At 27.7% G+C, this 19,149-nt stretch overlaps 1 protein-coding gene across 1 annotated transcript in view; it reads left to right on the top strand.

The window, feature by feature from the left end:
• LOC107441111 (Lysine demethylase 5) overlaps nucleotides 1-17,149 on the top strand; it is a 67,082-nt gene extending 49,933 nt beyond the window's left edge. Inside the window, 10 exon segments of the mRNA XM_071180890.1 lie at nucleotides 128-195; nucleotides 197-272; nucleotides 1,019-1,190; nucleotides 3,699-3,965; nucleotides 6,658-6,746; nucleotides 7,753-7,921; nucleotides 9,315-9,541; nucleotides 11,070-11,153; nucleotides 13,129-13,525; nucleotides 14,973-17,149. Of these exon segments, the coding sequence (XP_071036991.1) occupies nucleotides 128-195; nucleotides 197-272; nucleotides 1,019-1,190; nucleotides 3,699-3,965; nucleotides 6,658-6,746; nucleotides 7,753-7,921; nucleotides 9,315-9,541; nucleotides 11,070-11,153; nucleotides 13,129-13,525; nucleotides 14,973-15,382 (1,959 nt within the window). The 3' untranslated portion in view covers nucleotides 15,383-17,149.
• The last annotated feature ends 2,000 nt before the right edge of the window (nucleotides 17,150-19,149 follow it).

Here is a 19,149-nt window from a genome sequence, read left to right as displayed (position 1 = left end):
TAGTTCAACTAATATTAGAAAAAATAGATTTTTTGCAATTAATTTTCCAAAAAAAATCTTTAAAGTAAGAAAATGGTTTCAAAGCAACCCTAAACAATAGTACATTTTTCAATAAATTTACTTTTAGGTGCTTTCTCCAAGAAAAGATATTGGTGCCCCTCTCACATCAAAACGTAAAAAGAAAAGAGCTGATAGAAAATGAAGATAGTATATGTGAAGATTCTGTGAGTTTGGATATAAGATTAGAAGAATCCAGAGAGACATCAGCATTTGTAAGTACAGCTATAGATTTTGCTCATTTAAAATTTTATTTTAATCTTTATTATCTAAATTTATGATACGATTTTTTATCAATTTAAAGAGATATAGCTTTCAAAATTTTAGTACTTTAATAAATATTTTTTTAAAAGCATTTAGATAATTGTTTATGTTTATTATTTTATTTATTTGCTTTGCCTATGTTGTCATTTTTGTGTTATTCTCATTTTCAGACTTCCTAATTTTTGCTTTATCTTATTAACCACTGAAAATTTAAGTATCTTATAAGTTTTTCAAAATATTAAAAATTAACTTAAAAATGAAATTAAAAAAGAAATTTTTTTTTAAATTGCAAAGAGAAAAATGTAGATTAGAATATACTACTACATGTGTTTAAATCATATATAATATTGATATTATTACTATTAAAAAAATAAATATGCATTTGTATATATATTATTTTTACTGGTATTTTTTATATGAATTTTAAAATAATAAATATATTTATAGAAATATATCTCATGAAGACGGGCAACCTACATTATAATTAATATTTCTATATATTTAATTTTATGCGAAATTTTTCGTACTCACCACTTCGTTTTAATCACATAATTTATCAACCAAAAATTCTTCCTAATTTTCATTTTGAAATATTGACAACTGTTCAATGCGTTCTAAATAGAATTAAAAAATTTTAGAACAATATAAATTAGATGTCACTGAAAAGTTAGATTTAGTAGTTTCTTCTCCTTTTTAGGTTGCTAATTTCAAAGAAGCTGAAAGAAAGGAATAAGAATCAATATTGATGTTGCGTGCAAAGAATATTAGAAAACACACCGGAGACGGTCCTGACTCACGTTAGTGTATTTGTAATAAATCCTCCTCTGCCAGTATGATTCAATGTGAATTATGCAAAGACTGGTTTCATGGTAAATTATTAAACGGTCTTCTCTTTTTTTTCAAGTGGTGTACTTCATCTCTTTAAAGTGTCTTCTCATATTTAAATGCTTAGAAATTTAATTTTTTTTTCTGTTTATTCTGCACTAGGCTAGTAGACTTACTATGTTTGTATAAACATTTATTTTAAATTTTCTTTAGTTACACAAATCATTTTACTTTAATTAGTCGTTTCACTTCATCTTGTAATTAGTTAGTTTATTAATTTGAATGTTTTCCCTTAAAACAAAAAACAGTTAAAATCAAATATTTTAACCATGACTCATGTCTAAACAATGGAGACCCCCAAGGAAAGATCATATCTTCATAGAACTGAAAATCTTCCATGGAATTTACATGACAATATAGGGATTTCTGAACATCGGTTATGTTGCTAATATCAATTTTGTTTTAGGGTATACTTTTAATACTAATTAATTAGAGTATACTTTTTCATCCCTAACTTGCAATAAATTTTTAATTGATTATTATTAAGCACATTTTTCTTCAATAGTCATCACATTCAAATAAATGTAAAAGAGCAATTTATAAGTGTTTTTTGCAGAAGCCAATCCTAATTACAATTTGATAGTTCAATTTTGTCTAATAGTGGGCAGTGGGCATGAATTTTACTCCAGCATTCACAATGCGTGACAATTCTTGAATTGTCATTGTAAACTTGTATTTTATACAATTCAGATGTAATGCAAAGAATTAATTACTCATGGAAAGGTGAAAGAAATAACTTGGTAGAGATGCCTGAAGGTAAATTTAAAAAGACACTATACTGGACGAAGAAACTCTTCATGGCAAATTCTCTTTTACCTAAATTATATCATAAGTAAATTATGAATTTAAAATATACAAGTGAGTTCAGGTAAACCTAGAAAGAACCATAAAGTTTCAAATGCAAAAAAAAATAAATTTAAAAATATCAAAAGGCCTACAAATTATCGAGGATTGCTTAATATTTCACAGTGAAGTTATTTTACCATAATTTGTTTGCACTTCAATGTTTTGAGAATATTTTTAAGCAATTAAAAGTTCACGGGTCTAACCCAGATGGACTTTTCTCTTAACTTTAAATTTTCTAAATACCAATGTAGGTGAAACAGAATTTACGATGAAATGCTACGTCTTAAATAAATAATTTAAATTATCCTTAGCGAAAATTCCCTACATTGAAACATGGAAACAAAGTTATTGAGGTTGATAAAAATGGAATAATCTTACAAAAAATAACTACCCTATATGACAGTGGAAGAATACGATAAATAACATTTAAAATATAAAGGAATAATTGTTCAAGTAGTATTTTAGTGTGTTTATTCTACTGTGTGTAATTTGTTTTTATTTATTTATTTTTTGAACAACTCCAAATAGTGATCACATCTCGACACTGGTCACGTTAGACCAGTGTTCAAAGGTTTTGCTATATTAAACTGAGAAACAGGAATATGCAAAAATTTGCCCAACTTGACTGTTAAATGGTTAAAATTAAATCTATATTACTGTCTCACTATACTATTTATGTAAAGCAATATGAGGTCTGTTAATCTTATTGGCCATGAGTTCTTTACTTCGTGATATTTATCAAATGAATGTTTGTATTATTTATCAGTTTCCTAACCCTTTTAACACTAATGCAATTGTTCGACATTCTCTTTTATCACACTGTTTCTTAAATGATTTGTCTTCTAGAAAAGCTGAATACATATTAACTCCTTTTTAGAAACAAGATTGCAAATATTTCTAAATTTCGATTTTAATACTTGCCAAAATCTTTATACATTCCTATAAATAAAAACATGTTTGTAATGGGTCCAGTTATATACCCAATAAATAGAAAGACATCCATTTTAAAACTTAGTTTTTAAAAAAGAGTATCAATTTATACAGAAGAATGTTCTGGTATATATCAATGTTACTTATTAATAATTTTAAACATTATCAATCTCTCCTTGATTGAAATGTCTGCTATTTCTCATAAATTTCAATAAATAGATTCATTATTAAATGTAAATCTATAATCATTCAAGTACAATCAAGGTATGAAATTGTATTAAGAAAAAACTTTAAAATAATAAGTCAAAATGGAAAAGTGCTAAACCCAAATTTGTCTCATGTAAACCATTTATTTAAATAAAAATTTAGAAACCAAAAACGAAATTCTAAAGATATGTATGTAAGCAAAAACAGCACTTCATCAGGGGACACATACAGAAAGGCTCCTGTATGTTAGCAGACCGTGTGTCCCTTGATGAAGTGCTGTTATTGCTAAAATACATAGCTTTAGAATTTCGTTTTTGATTTCTAAATTTTTATTTAAATTGTTTACATAAATACCTAATATCTTGCCTCTCTAATTCCTATAGTATTTATTTGTCAATGTATCTAATTTTAAGTTGATTATAGCTATCAAAATTAAGTTTAATCAGCAGTTATTGTTAGTATGTTTTGCGGAATTGTCAAACTTTAAGTCCATCTTTTTATCTTACCAGCAAATTGTGTTACTTTACCTAAATCTGGAATTGGAAGGAAGCTGAACCAAAGTGGACTGTTATCAACACCATTTCACCAAGGGCCAAAAGATGTCAAGTTTTTGTGTCCTTTGTGTGTGAGATCTCGCAGACCACGTTTAGAAATTATAATACCATTATTGATGTCTTTACAAAAATTGTCTGTGAGATTACCTGAAGGTGAAGCTCTGCAGTGTCTCACTGAAAGAGGAATGTCTTGGCAGGTAAACATCATTGATTATCCAAATTAAAAGATAGTATATACTCTGTACTACCCATGAACATAATTAGATAATATAGATGCACACATTGATTATCCAAATTAAAAGATAGTGTACACTTTGTACTACCCATGAACATAGTTAGATAATATAGACACACACATTGATTATCTAAATTAAAAGATAGTGTGCACTTTGTACTACCCATGAACATAGTTAGATAATATCGATGCACGCCATGATACATTGCAAGGATACATTGGTGGTGATTCTTAAATTTTGCAGATACTTTTTTAAATATTTATTGTAATATTAAAAAAAGCATCCATACATGCAAAGAATAAAAGTTTGCAGTGGGAGGGGGCGAAAATACTAAGCAGACGATGTAATCATGATGCAGGCAAAGTAGAAGAAAGTCAGTGTTTAGTTGTATGCACTGCACACTGCTCCCAAAGAGAAAAGATATAACTGTTACTTTGTTAGCAATCAGCTAGTTTTTGCAACTCAACTCATCTCATCTATCGTTTTACAATGAAAAAGTAGTAGGAAATCTTTTATTGAAATTTTGTTTTGATCGAAATTACTATTATTACTTGATATGATAATTACTTTATATGAATGTAATTCTTAAATTTCCTATTTATGCATAACTATTAACATGTAGATATTTTTTTGTCATGAATAAATAGAAATATTAAATAGTTAACTGATTTCATACGTTTAATAAAATTATTCTATTGTTAAAAATATTATGAGCTTGCAGATACTTTTGGATTGTGTGCTCAGATACTTTATGTTTATATCTTACTTTGACCATGAATCAAGCTAAACAATGTGAAAAATGCATTTTGTGTCATTATTTATGCGTTATTTGCATTGTTTTGCTTTTACCATTGATTATTTTTTATTCAACACTTCAGTCTTAAATATTTAGTTGTAGTGAAAATTAACTTCATTTTTGTCATATTAGGATTTCAATACAGCTATCAGTATATTGTTGTTGTGTAAATGATATATTACTATAAAGTCATTAACACTTAATGGTGTGTACCACTTAATTCTATATATAAAAATAAATTTAAGTGGAGCCAAAATATTTTATTTAAAAATGTCAAATTTTTTGCTTTTAAAACAGTTTTTTCCCCTTCGTAGTAGAAGACAGTAAGTGGAAAAATTAATATTTTTTCTATTTGGAAAGAATTTTATTACTAAACAGACTGGAATTTTTGTTTTCAATGAATGAAGATAAGAAATTCAAAATGTGGTCATGTGAATATAGACTTTATCCCTGGCTTTNCACACATTTAGTAGCCCTTTTCATCATCCGATTCGCGTGGTTTTGTCGTCGATCTTTTTCTCTCCGGTAGTTACTGATACGCATTTCACGATTTTTTAGTTGTTTTTTTAATGTGATAATGATTTATAAAATGCAAAAGAGGAAATAATTAGTGAGTTTCCCCTTACAAAATGCGAGAACATCACCCATAATATTAGAATAAAAAAAATTACATATTTTATTAAAAATTTATTTTATTTCATCCAAAAAGAATTATTATTATTATTATTTTTTTAAGTTGACGCTGCTGTTGCTTTAATTTAGTAGCATGTATATTTGTTATTTTAAAAAGAATCTTGCAGAAAGATATTATTATTAGAGGTATGTCGCAGAAAACCTGAAAAAATTCTGCCACAGGGTTTATATTGTTTTAAAATGAATGGTGAATTAAAATGTTTGTATACAGCATTATAGACTGCTTGTTAAAATTTAAATTTATACTGTTGAATAGTGTTCAATTTTCAATCTTTGATATTCTCCATTTTCTTAAACGTCAGGGGTCTGTCTAGGTTTTTTTGAAGAGGTACCTATTTTGTGAAAATTCAGACATAAATTGTGAAAATTAAATATTATATTAAAAAATCAGCACAAAAATATAGCAAAGTAAGCAAAATATTTTCAAAAATTGTCACTACAAATAAAAACCATTTATGACTGGTAAAATTTTATATATTTTCCCTCATATATTGAAAAACTATTTTGCCATTGTAAAATTTTGGGCTAAAAAATTCTATACAAATTAATAAATCCATAAAAATCATTGTCGATAGTTAAATTTCTACTTGACAAAATCATGCGTTTAACAGCAGTAGCACTAAAAGTTATTTTCATTATGAGAACATTTTCGATTAGGTCATACAGAATAAAAAGTTTCACAGAGAAAAATAATGTTTCATAAAAAAAGATCTGATAGAATAAATGTAGAATAATGTTTGAGATAATAGTTCGAATTTCGACTTCCTGCAAAGTTTACAGAGAGAGAGAGAGCCTCATCGTTTCATTTTAAAAAAACTTTGTGGGGAAAAAAATGCTCGCTATAATATGGCATGAGCGACCGAGTAGGCTTACCACACTGCATAATCTGACCAAAACCAAGTGAATTCTTCTATTACATCATAGTAACAATCTGTGAGAGGACTCCATTGCAAATCGAATTGCATAATTAACCCGATATTTATCGTTTTTTTAGGGGTATACAAAAACAAAATTTTGAGAGGCAACGAGGAGAATCTTAAAACTTGCTTTTTTAAAAGTATTTTGAGAAACTACCGTTTCACGTAAAGTGGAAAACCAAATTGTAGTAAATTGCCCTGGACAGATCCCTGGTTGTATTGTGAACAAAATATTGTCTTTATTTTTGATCTAATGTAAATATTTGTTTTAGGGAGACAGCAACATCCTGATTTCATGCATTCATCTAATCAGAGTGAAGAAGCTGTACCAGGAATTGCTGCAAATCAAGAAATTTTATCAGTATGTTTTTTTAATAAATTCATTTTTTTTTGTTATCAACTATAATGCTATTTTTAATGTTTATTTAAGAATGTTTGCATTAAATATATAAAGAATACCAAATGTGATAAGATAAACAAATTATTATTAGAATATTGGGTTGGCAACTACATTCCTGCTGTTTTTTTAAAAGTGTGGAAGCATTACAATTTCTTTGTCCATTCTCTTTTTGTTCGGTGTGGATTTTCATCCAAAAGATGGCTTGATCATATTTTATCAAACTCGCCTATGTAGCCAGAATGAGGTGCATCTATGATCCTAGCACTAGCGTTTTTTCCTCAGCTATGACACCCTCTATTTACACAGTAAAAAATGTCATGACTAGCTTTTGAAGCCTTAGAACCTCATTTAAAAGCAAAAATGAGGTTTCTGAACTACTCATTTATCTCAACTTGATATTCCATTTTATGATGTAAAAATTAGCAATTTAATTAACTTGAAAAAGAAAAGAAGACTTAGATTCTTGTAGAACAAAACTTTCTCCTTGAATAACAGCATTTAAAATATTGTAAGTCATGGAGTCCAGTTAGGAAATGTGTTCAGCACTGTTCCTAGTCCAGCATTACTGACTGCGGTCATTAAGCAGGTGGGTGATCAGCCTGTGTAGGGACCGAGTTGGGCGGTATCGGTCCTCGTTAAACTGTTCTACTGTGAAGTACTCGACTTCGCTCAGAGGTCAAAGCAGAGGAGCCATCCCCTCTGCAGAGGATCAAATTTGTGATGGCATTTTCTTTAGATGATCCTCAGGTGTGTTTAACAGACCATCGTCAATAGCCCATTGTGCCGCTCTAGTGCGACAAACATAAAGTACTTACCTACCAGGAATGTGTTCAATGTTTGGTACTCAAAGGCAATTTAAAAGAAAGTGATGATTTATAAAAAAAGTGGGGAAAAGATTACTATGCAGTTAAAAATTATGTGGGAATATGCTTTAAAAGTTTTAATTGTCTCTTTCTTAATTTTCTAGAATGATGGTTCCATAGCAGCGGAAGCTGATGGTTCTATTGACCTGACTGGTGAGTCTTTCCATCCCATATGTGATGGAAGTAATGCATCAGATACTGATGCTTCTTCTGTCAGTTATAAAATGGAGCATGCATACTCATCTTCCTCTTCTTCTAAATTCTCTGTTGCAAGTAAATACACTCATAACTTTCCTTCTGTCTAACAAACACTCACTGCTATAAATTTAAAGATTTTAAATCCAAATTATTTTACACTATCAATTCTTATTATTTTGTGCATCACTATTGTTTTATTTTGCAATTGAAAAGTGTGATGTGATTTCTGTATGTGAAATATTACTTGAGTTAAGTGAAGTTTCAATTTTATGTATGTAAATTTATTATTTAAGTACTGTGTTTATTACTCGAAGAAAAGTTTATGAAGTGTGGCCGGTATTTTTTAAAATTTTTTTAATTTGGTGATTTTGAATCATTGTGGACAAAAAAGGCTTTAGTCCTAACTACTTTTTGAAACAGCTAAAAAGAAAACTATTTTTTATATGTCCTTTCAGCCCAAGAAATCTGAAAAACATTATATTGATTGTTTAAGCACTGTACTATAAATAAATTTGTTTCAGTTTTTTTTTGTTGTTTTTAAAAAAAGCAGGTAATAGTTTCTTTTTTAACTTTTTCAAAAATTAGTTAGGACTGTGCGTTTTTCTGCATACAATCATTCAATTGTTCTTAAAAGTCTTGTCATAATTTATGTAGAAGGTTTTTTTACAAAATACCTTGCATTTTAATTTTGCATTAATAACACATGTTTCTCTAAGTCGTTGCTTGGAATAGTTCGACTAATGTCTCATATTTATGATACATAAATTGTTAAATACTTAATAAATAAGTTTTCTTTTACATATAGTTCTTAAAGATGTTTTTTTTTTTTTGATAATTTATTTGTGTTTAGTTTTGATAATCAAGGCTGATACAAACTCAGTTGACTATTAATTTAGATTAAGTAAATTATACTGTTACAAAAAAAAAATTAATTAGGAAGCCAATAAGTTTAAATGTTGAAATAATGTATTTATAGAATTATAAACATATATTATGGGTAATTAATTAAAATTCCCAAAGACAGTTAAGTTTCCTTATTTTTAAAACAAGTTTGAAAATTGTCTTATTTGTGCTAGAATACAGGTTATGTTATTTTAGTGAAAATAAGATTAAAACAGGTTATCTTAAAAATAAATTTATTTTTGAATTAGAAAATAAGTACTCATCTCAAAATTGTTACAAAAAGAGGTGTAGATTTCTGAATTTATTATTATCCTTCACATATCCCTCTCGTGTTAGAAATTCATAAAAAAAGATCGTTGTAAAAACGCATTAAAAATTCATAATAAAATATTCTTTTAACGAAATACAATTTTTATTTTCTTGTAATTTATTGTAAGTTAAGTGTTTTCCCCTCAACAACCTAGGTCTGTTTAAATTTTTTTTAACTGCTATAAAATCAAAATCAAATAATAAAAAGAAAATTTTTTGAAATTTCTGCTGACTGATTAATTTTATTTTGTTTCAGCTACCCCACCCCGTAAGCATGCCAGAAAATCCCCCTTGGTAACAAGGCAAATGGAATCTCCAGTTTTACAACTTTCAGAATCAACTAAAGCTCAACTGGAGCAATTGATGATGGAAGGTGATCTTTTGGAAATGACCTTGGATGAGACGCATGACATCTGGAAAATTTTACAGGCCACAAAGCTGGGACGAGACACTTTCTCAATGTCTCCCTTCTCTGATCTAGAGGTATTTTCTTTGTTTCAAACCCCTCTTAAAAACCGAATAATAGCTTTCGTTAAGTAGAATTCTAAGAAAAAAGTTTTTAAAAAAAAGTAATTTGGGGGGAAAAAAATATTTTTTTTGGCTTAAAAATGCTTTGTAGAAATTTTTTTCTTTTGAAAAAGGAAGGGATCTAAATTATTATTGCGGAGAATAATCATAAATGCTAAAAGTGAATAAATGGGGATTGATTCTTCCTTGGATTTGTGAATTTCTTCTTTTTTATTGCTTGCATATCTAATTTTTTTTCATTCATTTATCTATTAAATGTTATATTTTTAATGACATGGTAAAAAACCACGGCGTGGTAAATTTTCTATATTAACATGGTGCGTAGCATTTTTAAAAAGTGCTTAAAGGTACTTATTTTCAATTTTCTTTTTTTAAGAGCCCTTAAAGGTATTTTTTCATTGGATCTTTTTAATAAGTGCTTAATTTTCCCTTCTCGAAAATAAGAATGTTTTTTTTTTTTTTTTACCATATCGATTTTCGCCCCGTATTATGCTTTTCACATTATTCTATTCAACGTTTTCGCAATTCATTCAACAGCAAACTATTTTGGCGTACCGTTGAAAAAACTAAGAATATTACTTGTCTGATGATCTGCATGTGCGTCTACTGAACAGAGTTCGGTGAGATTATTGCACTGTTATGTGCAACTCTGTAGCATTTTGCAAGATACTCTCAATTTCTGGCTTCGTTTTCCATCCTCTGATATCGAACCGAAAAATCTCTTGATCATTTTATAATGGCTAAATATAATCAAGAAAATAGTTCTTTGTCAGAAACTATTTATTTTATCATGATCATGTAAAGTCTTTGAAAGTTATTTTGCATTTTATTTATGTGTATAGTGCTTAAAAATATTTTTTGAGTGCTTAAAAAGTTCTTAAAAGGTGCTTATTTTATTGTTGAGAGATTTGGCTACGCACCCTGATTAAGCTTTTCTAAATAAATAAAAACTAATCAAATATAGCTTTAAATCAGTAGACTGATAAAAACTGGGTTTCTGTGCAAGCAAATTAGATTTTTCTATGTGGCTTATTTAGGGAATCGTTCACTGATTAATTTTCAAATTATGTTATATTATCATTCAAATTATTGTCAGTTTTTGTATCTGAGTCATTATTGTTTACAAACCATTAGTTTTATTTTAATGTGCTAGTATAATCTGAATGAATTTAATCTTTGTTACCAACGTTAAATTTCAAGATAATTTTAATATTTTTCATTTGTTAATAAAATGGTAAATTGAACTATTGTGTTCCTCAAAGTTCTTTTTTAATATAGCTAACAGTTTTTATCTATATTTTTTCAATGTCCTTATTTTTAAATTTAACTCTATAAATGAAGTAATAATAAATATGATTATTCATATTTCTAAATGGTTAAATTATAAATTTTAAAAGCATTTCTATTATGCTTGGAAATTTAGAAATTCTTTATTTCGTTATGGCTAAATATTCAAAACAAATATATTTCTCTCCAAATTTAGGATGGAGGTAGTATGAAGCATGAGAAAAAGAAAGTTAAAAAAAGAAAACTTGATGATGGAAAAGGAAATCTTCTAAAGTCAAAGGTATCTAATTAGAGAAACTTCTGTTTTTATGAATATCTAACTAAAATATTTTATTATCTCTAAACTTTAGAATAATAGATTACCTACAATGATAAGATTAATAAATGATCTACACTTTTGATTCTTCTTATAATTTTTTGTTATTTAATAGCAATTTATTCTTCTAAATTAGTGTCAAAGTTTAGTTTAAGAAAAAACAATTTCGTGTTTCCATGATTTTGAAATTTAGTATGGAAAGGTTCCCTCCAACAAGGTAGTACCACTGTTATTTTTAAGTACATATTTCTTTCTTTGCCTTTATAATTTATATTGAGAATGTCCACGCTAACTGGAAATAAGACTTGAAAACCCTGATTTCTCTGAGAATTTTAGTGTCAAATCTGATAATTCTTTCAGCAATAGCATTATAATGCTCTAAGAGTATAGTGATCACACAAACTTTGATTATTATGTTCTTGTGAGTGTGTCTTAATGTATTTTTCAGTATTAAAAATGTTTTGCCTAACCTATCTTATCTTATACAATTTTATTCATTGGCGCCAACATTTATTATTCTTGCTCAAAGTGCTATTTCAATAAATAATTTTTATTAATTGTTCATTAAAATAACACTAAATCCACTCGTTATTAAACGGGCATTTATCTTATTTAAACTGAATATCTTAAAGTATTAAGAATATAAACTTTTTTGAATCATTCATAATTAATGTCTAGAGCATTTTTTTTAAATCCATAATGAATTCATTAAAACGAAGATGTTTGTTTGTATGAAATAGTTAAAAATTTTAACCACAGGAAAAGGTTTCTTTATTTGCATATGTCAATTCTTAATGTGTCTAACTGACCATAAGTTTATAAATTACTCTTAAAAATATGCCGATTTAAGCTAGTCTGGAGAGTGGTGACCTTATTACTGCTTAATGATTATTTAGAATGTGAGGGGCTGCAATTTATTTGCTCATTCAGTTTGCTATGCTGCTTATTTGCTCATTCTCTTGCTATGTTATTTGCTTTTTCTTTTTGCTATGTATGTTATTTGCTCATTCTCTTTGGCATGTAGGATGCTGGGATATTTGCACTTGCTCTTTGCTATATATGTTATTTGCTCATTCTCTTTGCTATGCTGATTATTTGATCATTCTCTTTGCTATGTTATTTGCTTTTTCTTTTTACTGTGTATATTATTTGCTCATTCTCTTTGCTACACAGGTCATTTGCTTATTTTCTTTTCCATATGTGTTATTTGCTTTTTCTTTATGCTTTGCAGGTTATTCCTTATCCGCTTCAGCAAAAAAAAATTTTTTTAGTGATTAGTATAATAAAGAATTGATTTTATTTCTCAACTGAGAAAAGGAAAATGCAGATTCCAGCTGTAAAAAAAAATGAAAAAACTATGGAGCTTTATTCTTTTCATAACATGTTATAAGTGACATACTGTACTTTGATTGCTGATAAAAATGAATCTTTTAGATATCTCAGAATTGTGCATTTATGAAGAGTACTTATTTATAAATATCTTTATTAATTTGTCATCTTTGTGGTATGCTTTTTATTGTAATTACAGTCAAATATTTGTAAAGCACTCACTTAAAAAGGCACGTGTTTCAGAATATTGATTTTTATTTTCTCTCCTCTTCCAAAAAAAAAGGAAAGAGTTAAGAACTTAGAGAAAAAGTTTAATTCACTTAAAAAATATTTAATCTTCTGAGACAGCTATGATTTAGGAAGTATGCAAAAATACAAAAAAAAAAAATATCCTCATTAATATAAGCATAAAAATATGCATGAAGTGTTGCTCGTAACTTATTAATGACTTTTATGTAGAAAATGTCAGAAATCATTAATTAGCTCTCATTATTTGGTAATCTGATTTAAATTAGGCTGCTTTAATGATACGACACTGTATTTATACATAAATATTTATATCATCTGTAAACCTTATTTTTGTAACTCACTATTTTTCCTTTAATTTTAGATTGTGAAAAGTAAAAACAAACTCAAAATGTCTCTAAAGGATAATAAGCAGAAAAAGAAAAAATTGCGTTTGGGTGGAAAGTTGTTTGCCAGCTCTCTGCCACAGAGTCTGGCTGCTGCCATGGCAACTGGTGAAGGATCTGGTTTGAAACACAAGAAATTCAAATCGAAGAGTGAGATGAAGGATGCCAAGAAAGAAGCTCTCATGCAGATGAAAAGGGAAATGAAGGATGGTAGTAGTGCAAAAATATCTAAAGTAAGAAAAAGTATAGACAAGCAGAAGAAACTTAAAAGACCCAAAGGTAGAATGGAAAGAAAAATGCCATCTGGTAAAGGAGATCCAAGAGAAAATGAACCCGATGATTTGTGTTCTGCTGGTAGTTGTCTACGACCAATCGGTGAGTATTTAGAGCTTGTAGATTTAAAATGTGTTTATTAATTTAAAGGTACCCATTATTTCAGATGTTTAATTTTAAAACCAGCTGATTTTCAAAAACACTACTAAGAGTCCTGTTTAGATATACAGTATACTCTCAATATCTCAAAGTTGAAGGGATGCTAAAAAAAAAAAAAAAAAAAAAAAAAAAAAAAAAAAAAAATTCGAGATAACAAGTTCAGAATTAAATATGTTCTGAAAAGTAGAAAAATATATTCTAAAATATGATTCTGGAAAGTAGAGTTATGAAACATAAGAATAACTACTAATAAATGTGTATGTAATGATAGTTGAAGATGCTAAAAGAAATTCGAGATAACAAGTTCAGAACTAAATATGTTCTAAAAAGTAGAAAAATATATTCTAAAATATTATTCTGGAAAGTAGAGTTATGAAACATAAGAATAACTACTAATAAATGTGTATGTAATGATAGATGACTATAAGTCGAAATACAACAATGATAATTTTCATTTTCAAAGTAAGACAAAAATAATTATGCATTAAGTAGAAAAAAATTGGTTTACAATATGTTTCCAAAAAAATTTATTTTCTATTACAAAAAAAAATTCAACATAACAAGGTTTGGAGAAGAAACTCTTCGACATAGGAATTCCAATTAACATTAGTTGGATGTATAATGCCATAGAGAAAAATATTTTTTTGACAATATTTAATCAAATCTGATTTTTTTTTCTTTTTCTATAGAATATTTGCATTCAGGAACAAAATATTCTTTTACATTCCCACCTCTTTTTTTTTATCTTTGCTTTGTTTTAATTGTTTGAATATTTTTCAATTGGTATTTAATATCTCATACATAAATGAATTGGTTGGTTACTGTTCTTTTAGACGAGAAAATATTTTACATGTTTGCCTTATTTCGTGTAAATGTTTGTAAAATAATTTAGGCTACGTGCAAGCAGCTTTTTTCGTTCCTCAATGAAATCGATACCCCACAAAAACAAATTGAAAGAAATTTAACCCCACCAGAAAATTTGTTAGCTACAAATCGTTTGCCGTTGCCCCCTTTTACATGGTGGACGTAACGGGATGGGAGATAGGACTTCAAGATCACCATCCATAGGGTCAGCAGAGGGGGTGTTAAGGATTGATAGATTTATGAGGAATTAGAATGCAGAAGCTTTATCTTAACAATTTGTTCTTGAGGAATATAACATTTCTTTTAATTTGTTATTGTAGGGTATCTATTTCATTGAGGAACGAGAAAGTTGTTTGCGCTTAGCCTTACACATGTTAATGTTCATTTTCTTATGAAGTTTTACCATACTCGTATAAAAGGAAAAAAACCTGGCTTACCTTATGTCTTAGATGTTTCATATTATATTTCTTTATAATGATGTATGCTTTGTGTGTTCTTTCTGTAATTTAGTTCAATTTTTGTGCAGGTGAGGCTGTCAATTGGGTTCAGTGTGATGGTGGTTGTGAACAGTGGTTTCATCTTTTATGTGTAGGACTTGACGTGCATGAAATCAGTGAAAGTGAAGATTATATTTGTCCTAACTGTGTGAGCAGAGGTGGTGGAAGAGGTCATAGATTCAAATCCAGTAGAGAGGACATCCCTCTTTACGATTTATCAGGGGACTCTAATCCAATGAGCGAAAGTGACATTTCACCAATGCCTGTGACGCCTCCCACCGGTAACTGTACCCCAACCGACAACCCCAAATTGTTGGATATCGATAAAGCATCCGAAGTGGCCGTGTCTGTTTTAGCAGGATTTGCTAAGAACTCGTTTGCCGCAGAAAGGAGAATGTCTAATGTTGAGAATACGCCTCAGAGGTCTGAAGAATATTAATGTCTGTATGGAGTTTTATTTATGAAAGAGTTGTGGTTTTCTCCGCATAAGCAACTTTGCAAATGTGGTTCTTTATTAAAGTCTTGCAACCAAGAGCACCCTTAGGTCATTCATAATGCCATTTAAATATGTTAGAAAGTATTGCATACAAAATCATGTGTACTGCAGAGGTCATCATAATCTCACCTGATCCACCACCCCCTTCTTGTTTCACTTATTGGTTATATTCTGTGAGTGATGTTGGCTTTTACATTTTTAAACCTAATATTGTGTTTAAGTAGCTAACTATACTCTATGTAAAAGGTATTGGCAGATCACAATGCCTTAAGTAATTTATTATACTTACCAAAATTTTGATGACAGATTCGGGCATACTCAATGCTAAAAAAATTGCCAACTCAATGTAATTTGTGCCGATTCTAAAATTTAAAAATATAATTGAATTAGGCAGGTTTTTTTTAAATAACTATCTAGACTTTCTGATGCCTTAAAATGCTGCCAAAATAAATATTAACAAAACGTCTAAAAATTATAAAAATGACAGCAGACTAGGAAGAAGCTATCAGAATTAGAATTTTGGAAAGTAATTTTTTTTTGTTATTTGGCAACCAAAATAAAATTATAGGTAATATTTTCGATTCCCCTGTTTTCTAAAAGTTTAATAGCTCTGTCGACTGCATTATCTGTTTTACATGGAGTATATTCAGTTATAGGGTATAACCCTAAATTTCAAATTGAAATTGTATTTTTGGTATACCTTAATCTAGATTCTGCATACTTTCCCTATTCATTAGAATTCTGGGCGACATTTACTTCAAAGTTGACACATTTATGCTATCAACATCCACTCAAAGAGCAAAAAACAACAAAGTTTGTGCCTTTTGACTGCGGTGTATTTTATATTTAATTATCTTTCATGGATACTTGAAACATGATGGAGATAGCGGGAAATGCTCTTTAGTTTCGTCTTTAGCTTTATGACTTTTGTGATTGTGTTCTGTAGCTGGCATAGCTGCTAGAGCTGTGTTAGTTTGTCAGCAGAAATTTGTTTATATTATATTCTGTATATGACATTATTCTTTTGTATAAAAGTGATAAAAAAAAAAGTTTTTAGAGAAAAAAAACTTTCATAATTTATGCATTTACGATCTCTTGATTGCGCAAGATTGAGTCGATGAAATATTGCTGACTTAACCCTGTATTAGTGTTTGTATATATGAAAGAATATTTGAGATTGCTAACTTTATTGTGAAAATTCACATTGTTTATCCTGTAAATTTTGATTTGTGCTGCTTTCATGTTCATCGAGTTATAAATTCACTAAATTTATTTTAATGTTATTTATTTCCAACAATGGCTTTTTAATTTCATTTTAGGTACAAAAACTAATAAATAAATTTGCTTAAATAAGTACAGAAGTACATTCTCGATTATTTTATAATCCTTCTGTAAGGGTGTGAAAAAAATTGAAGTCAGTTTGTAATTTTAAAATTTGATCTAATGGGAGATTTAAATTAAAAAAATATATATTCTTCAAAAGATTACTACTTTTGCATTTATAAGATCTGATAAATTTAAGTTTGCTAGTATTATTTCTAGTTCATTTTGTAATACTTTATGTGTTTTAGTTTCCAATTTATTGATTTGAATGTTATGAATAGAATATACAGTAAAAATTAAAAAATAGTAACTTCTGCGGTATTAATTCTAGACATATTAATTTAAAAAATGTCCTGAGCGATTGTTTTTTACTTTGTGAAAAATAAAAAGGCAAGATAAGAAATGACAGTTATTTAAGTGCTGATCAAGTGCTTTTAAGCAACAAATTTTTTACTTTTTAAAATTTTCCATTGAAAAATTTTAAAATTGAGCAAGAAGTTACAAAATGTGTAGTAAACTTAGATTATTTGTGGCTAAATTCAGTGTAGTTCAACCTTTTTTTCATACTATTTAACAGTTTTTTATGTCTGTTGAATCCAGTTGTGGTTATTTATTTTAATTCTACTTATGTTTAATTCTTTTAATGAAAAACTTGTGGCCTAAATTTGGTATTTTCTTCAACAAATTCAAATATAAATTGCAGTATCATATAAAAAGCAAATTTATTTACTTTTTCATCCAAGGGTTAAGTCAGTGTTATAATTATGTATTATATATATCTGGCTCAGTACTGAAAGCTTTAAAAGAAAAAATATATTGATGCAGCAGAACTCATAAACTCTGTTGATATTACTATAATGTAAAAAAGATAAAGTCTATACTTGTAGCAAATATAATTTGATGAAGTTGTTTTTTGAATCTATATTAGTAATACTTATATTGTTAAATGCTAGAGAATAATTATTTGCTATATAATTTTTGCTTGTTTTTTTTTTTTCTTTTAAGTTTAATGTCAGGGAAGGTATTTTCTTTATATTTCTTAATTATATCTATGCCCTTATAACAAACTGCCAGTTATCTATAACTAATTACCGAATATTAACAATTTCTAACTAATTGCTCCAAAATAATATAGTAACAATCCCATAAGTTATTCATTTTCAATTATTTAAGATTTGTATGTAAATAAATATTTCATATTTTTTTTTAAAATTACATAAAAATCAGTATTTAAGTAAGTTTCATTTATTGCGATCAAACATACTTGTACAGAAAAAAAAATCTTATGACATGTTGCATTGCATACAATAAAGAATTTCCATTTCATTTTAAATCATGTTCAAATAAAAATGTCTGTCATTGTGAATAAATTTTGTCACCTTACGATTTTGTGTTTATTTTTGCTTTCTTTTGTGACAGATCCATAACACTAAGCACTTACATATTTAAAAAAATTACAAAATAAGCTACTTATACATCGGAAAGGGAATTAAGTTATTTTGCTTAGGCATTCATCAAAGTAAAACTAAGAAAAATTACATATTTCTGAGAATTTTTATTTATTTATTTATTTCTAAACAACAAAAAAAATTTTTTGAGTAGGTAATTACATCATATACATACTAGTTATTCATTTTCATGGGACATAAATTAGTTAAAATATTTGTTTAATCAAAATTTTATTAAAGATATCTAAATTTTATCGTAATAAACTAACAGTTTTTACGATAACATAATATACTGACAATTTATTATGTAATTGTAACCTATACTATTTTCAATATCAATTTGAAAGTACATTTTATCAAAATCCAGAAGAAAAATGCGACATTTATTCAGCAAATATTTTTGAATGCAATTGTAAGTATTCTTTTTTTTTTTTTTTTGAAATCTCATAATTTTATATTTTGATTTTTTTTTCTAAAAGTGTATTTTGCAATTGCGTCCAAAAATGTTACAAATATTTGGACTTTTTTTAAAAAAAAAAAAATCATAAGTGAGAATTTTTTAGTAATTTTTCTGTTGATTTCATGACAGTTAAAATTAACATTCAAATTAAAAGTTGAGTTTAATAAATTGTTGAAGTTTACTTCCAAAATCTCAAAAATGAACTATTTTGTTTTTAATATTTTACTATCAATCAATTCTGAAATCCATTTTAATTTTGTGTAAACTATACATATTCAAGGTACTTACATATGCAATATGTATATTTTTTTACTCAAATGCATCTTTTCATAAATAAAATAGATTGAAATTTCAGTGAAATGTTTCAAACTTTATAATTTAAAATGCAAAACTTTTTAAATAAGTACTCCTATTTCACAAAATGTTATGAATTTGTCTAAGTTTTTACTATTTTTTTAACTATGTAAACATATATTTTT

The sequence above is a fragment of the Parasteatoda tepidariorum genome, chromosome 5, assembly GCF_043381705.1.
Source record: "Parasteatoda tepidariorum isolate YZ-2023 chromosome 5, CAS_Ptep_4.0, whole genome shotgun sequence".
Lineage (NCBI taxonomy): Eukaryota > Metazoa > Arthropoda > Arachnida > Araneae > Theridiidae > Parasteatoda > Parasteatoda tepidariorum.
Note: the sequence above shows the minus strand (reverse complement) of the source record. Positions and strands in the feature narration are given on the sequence as shown.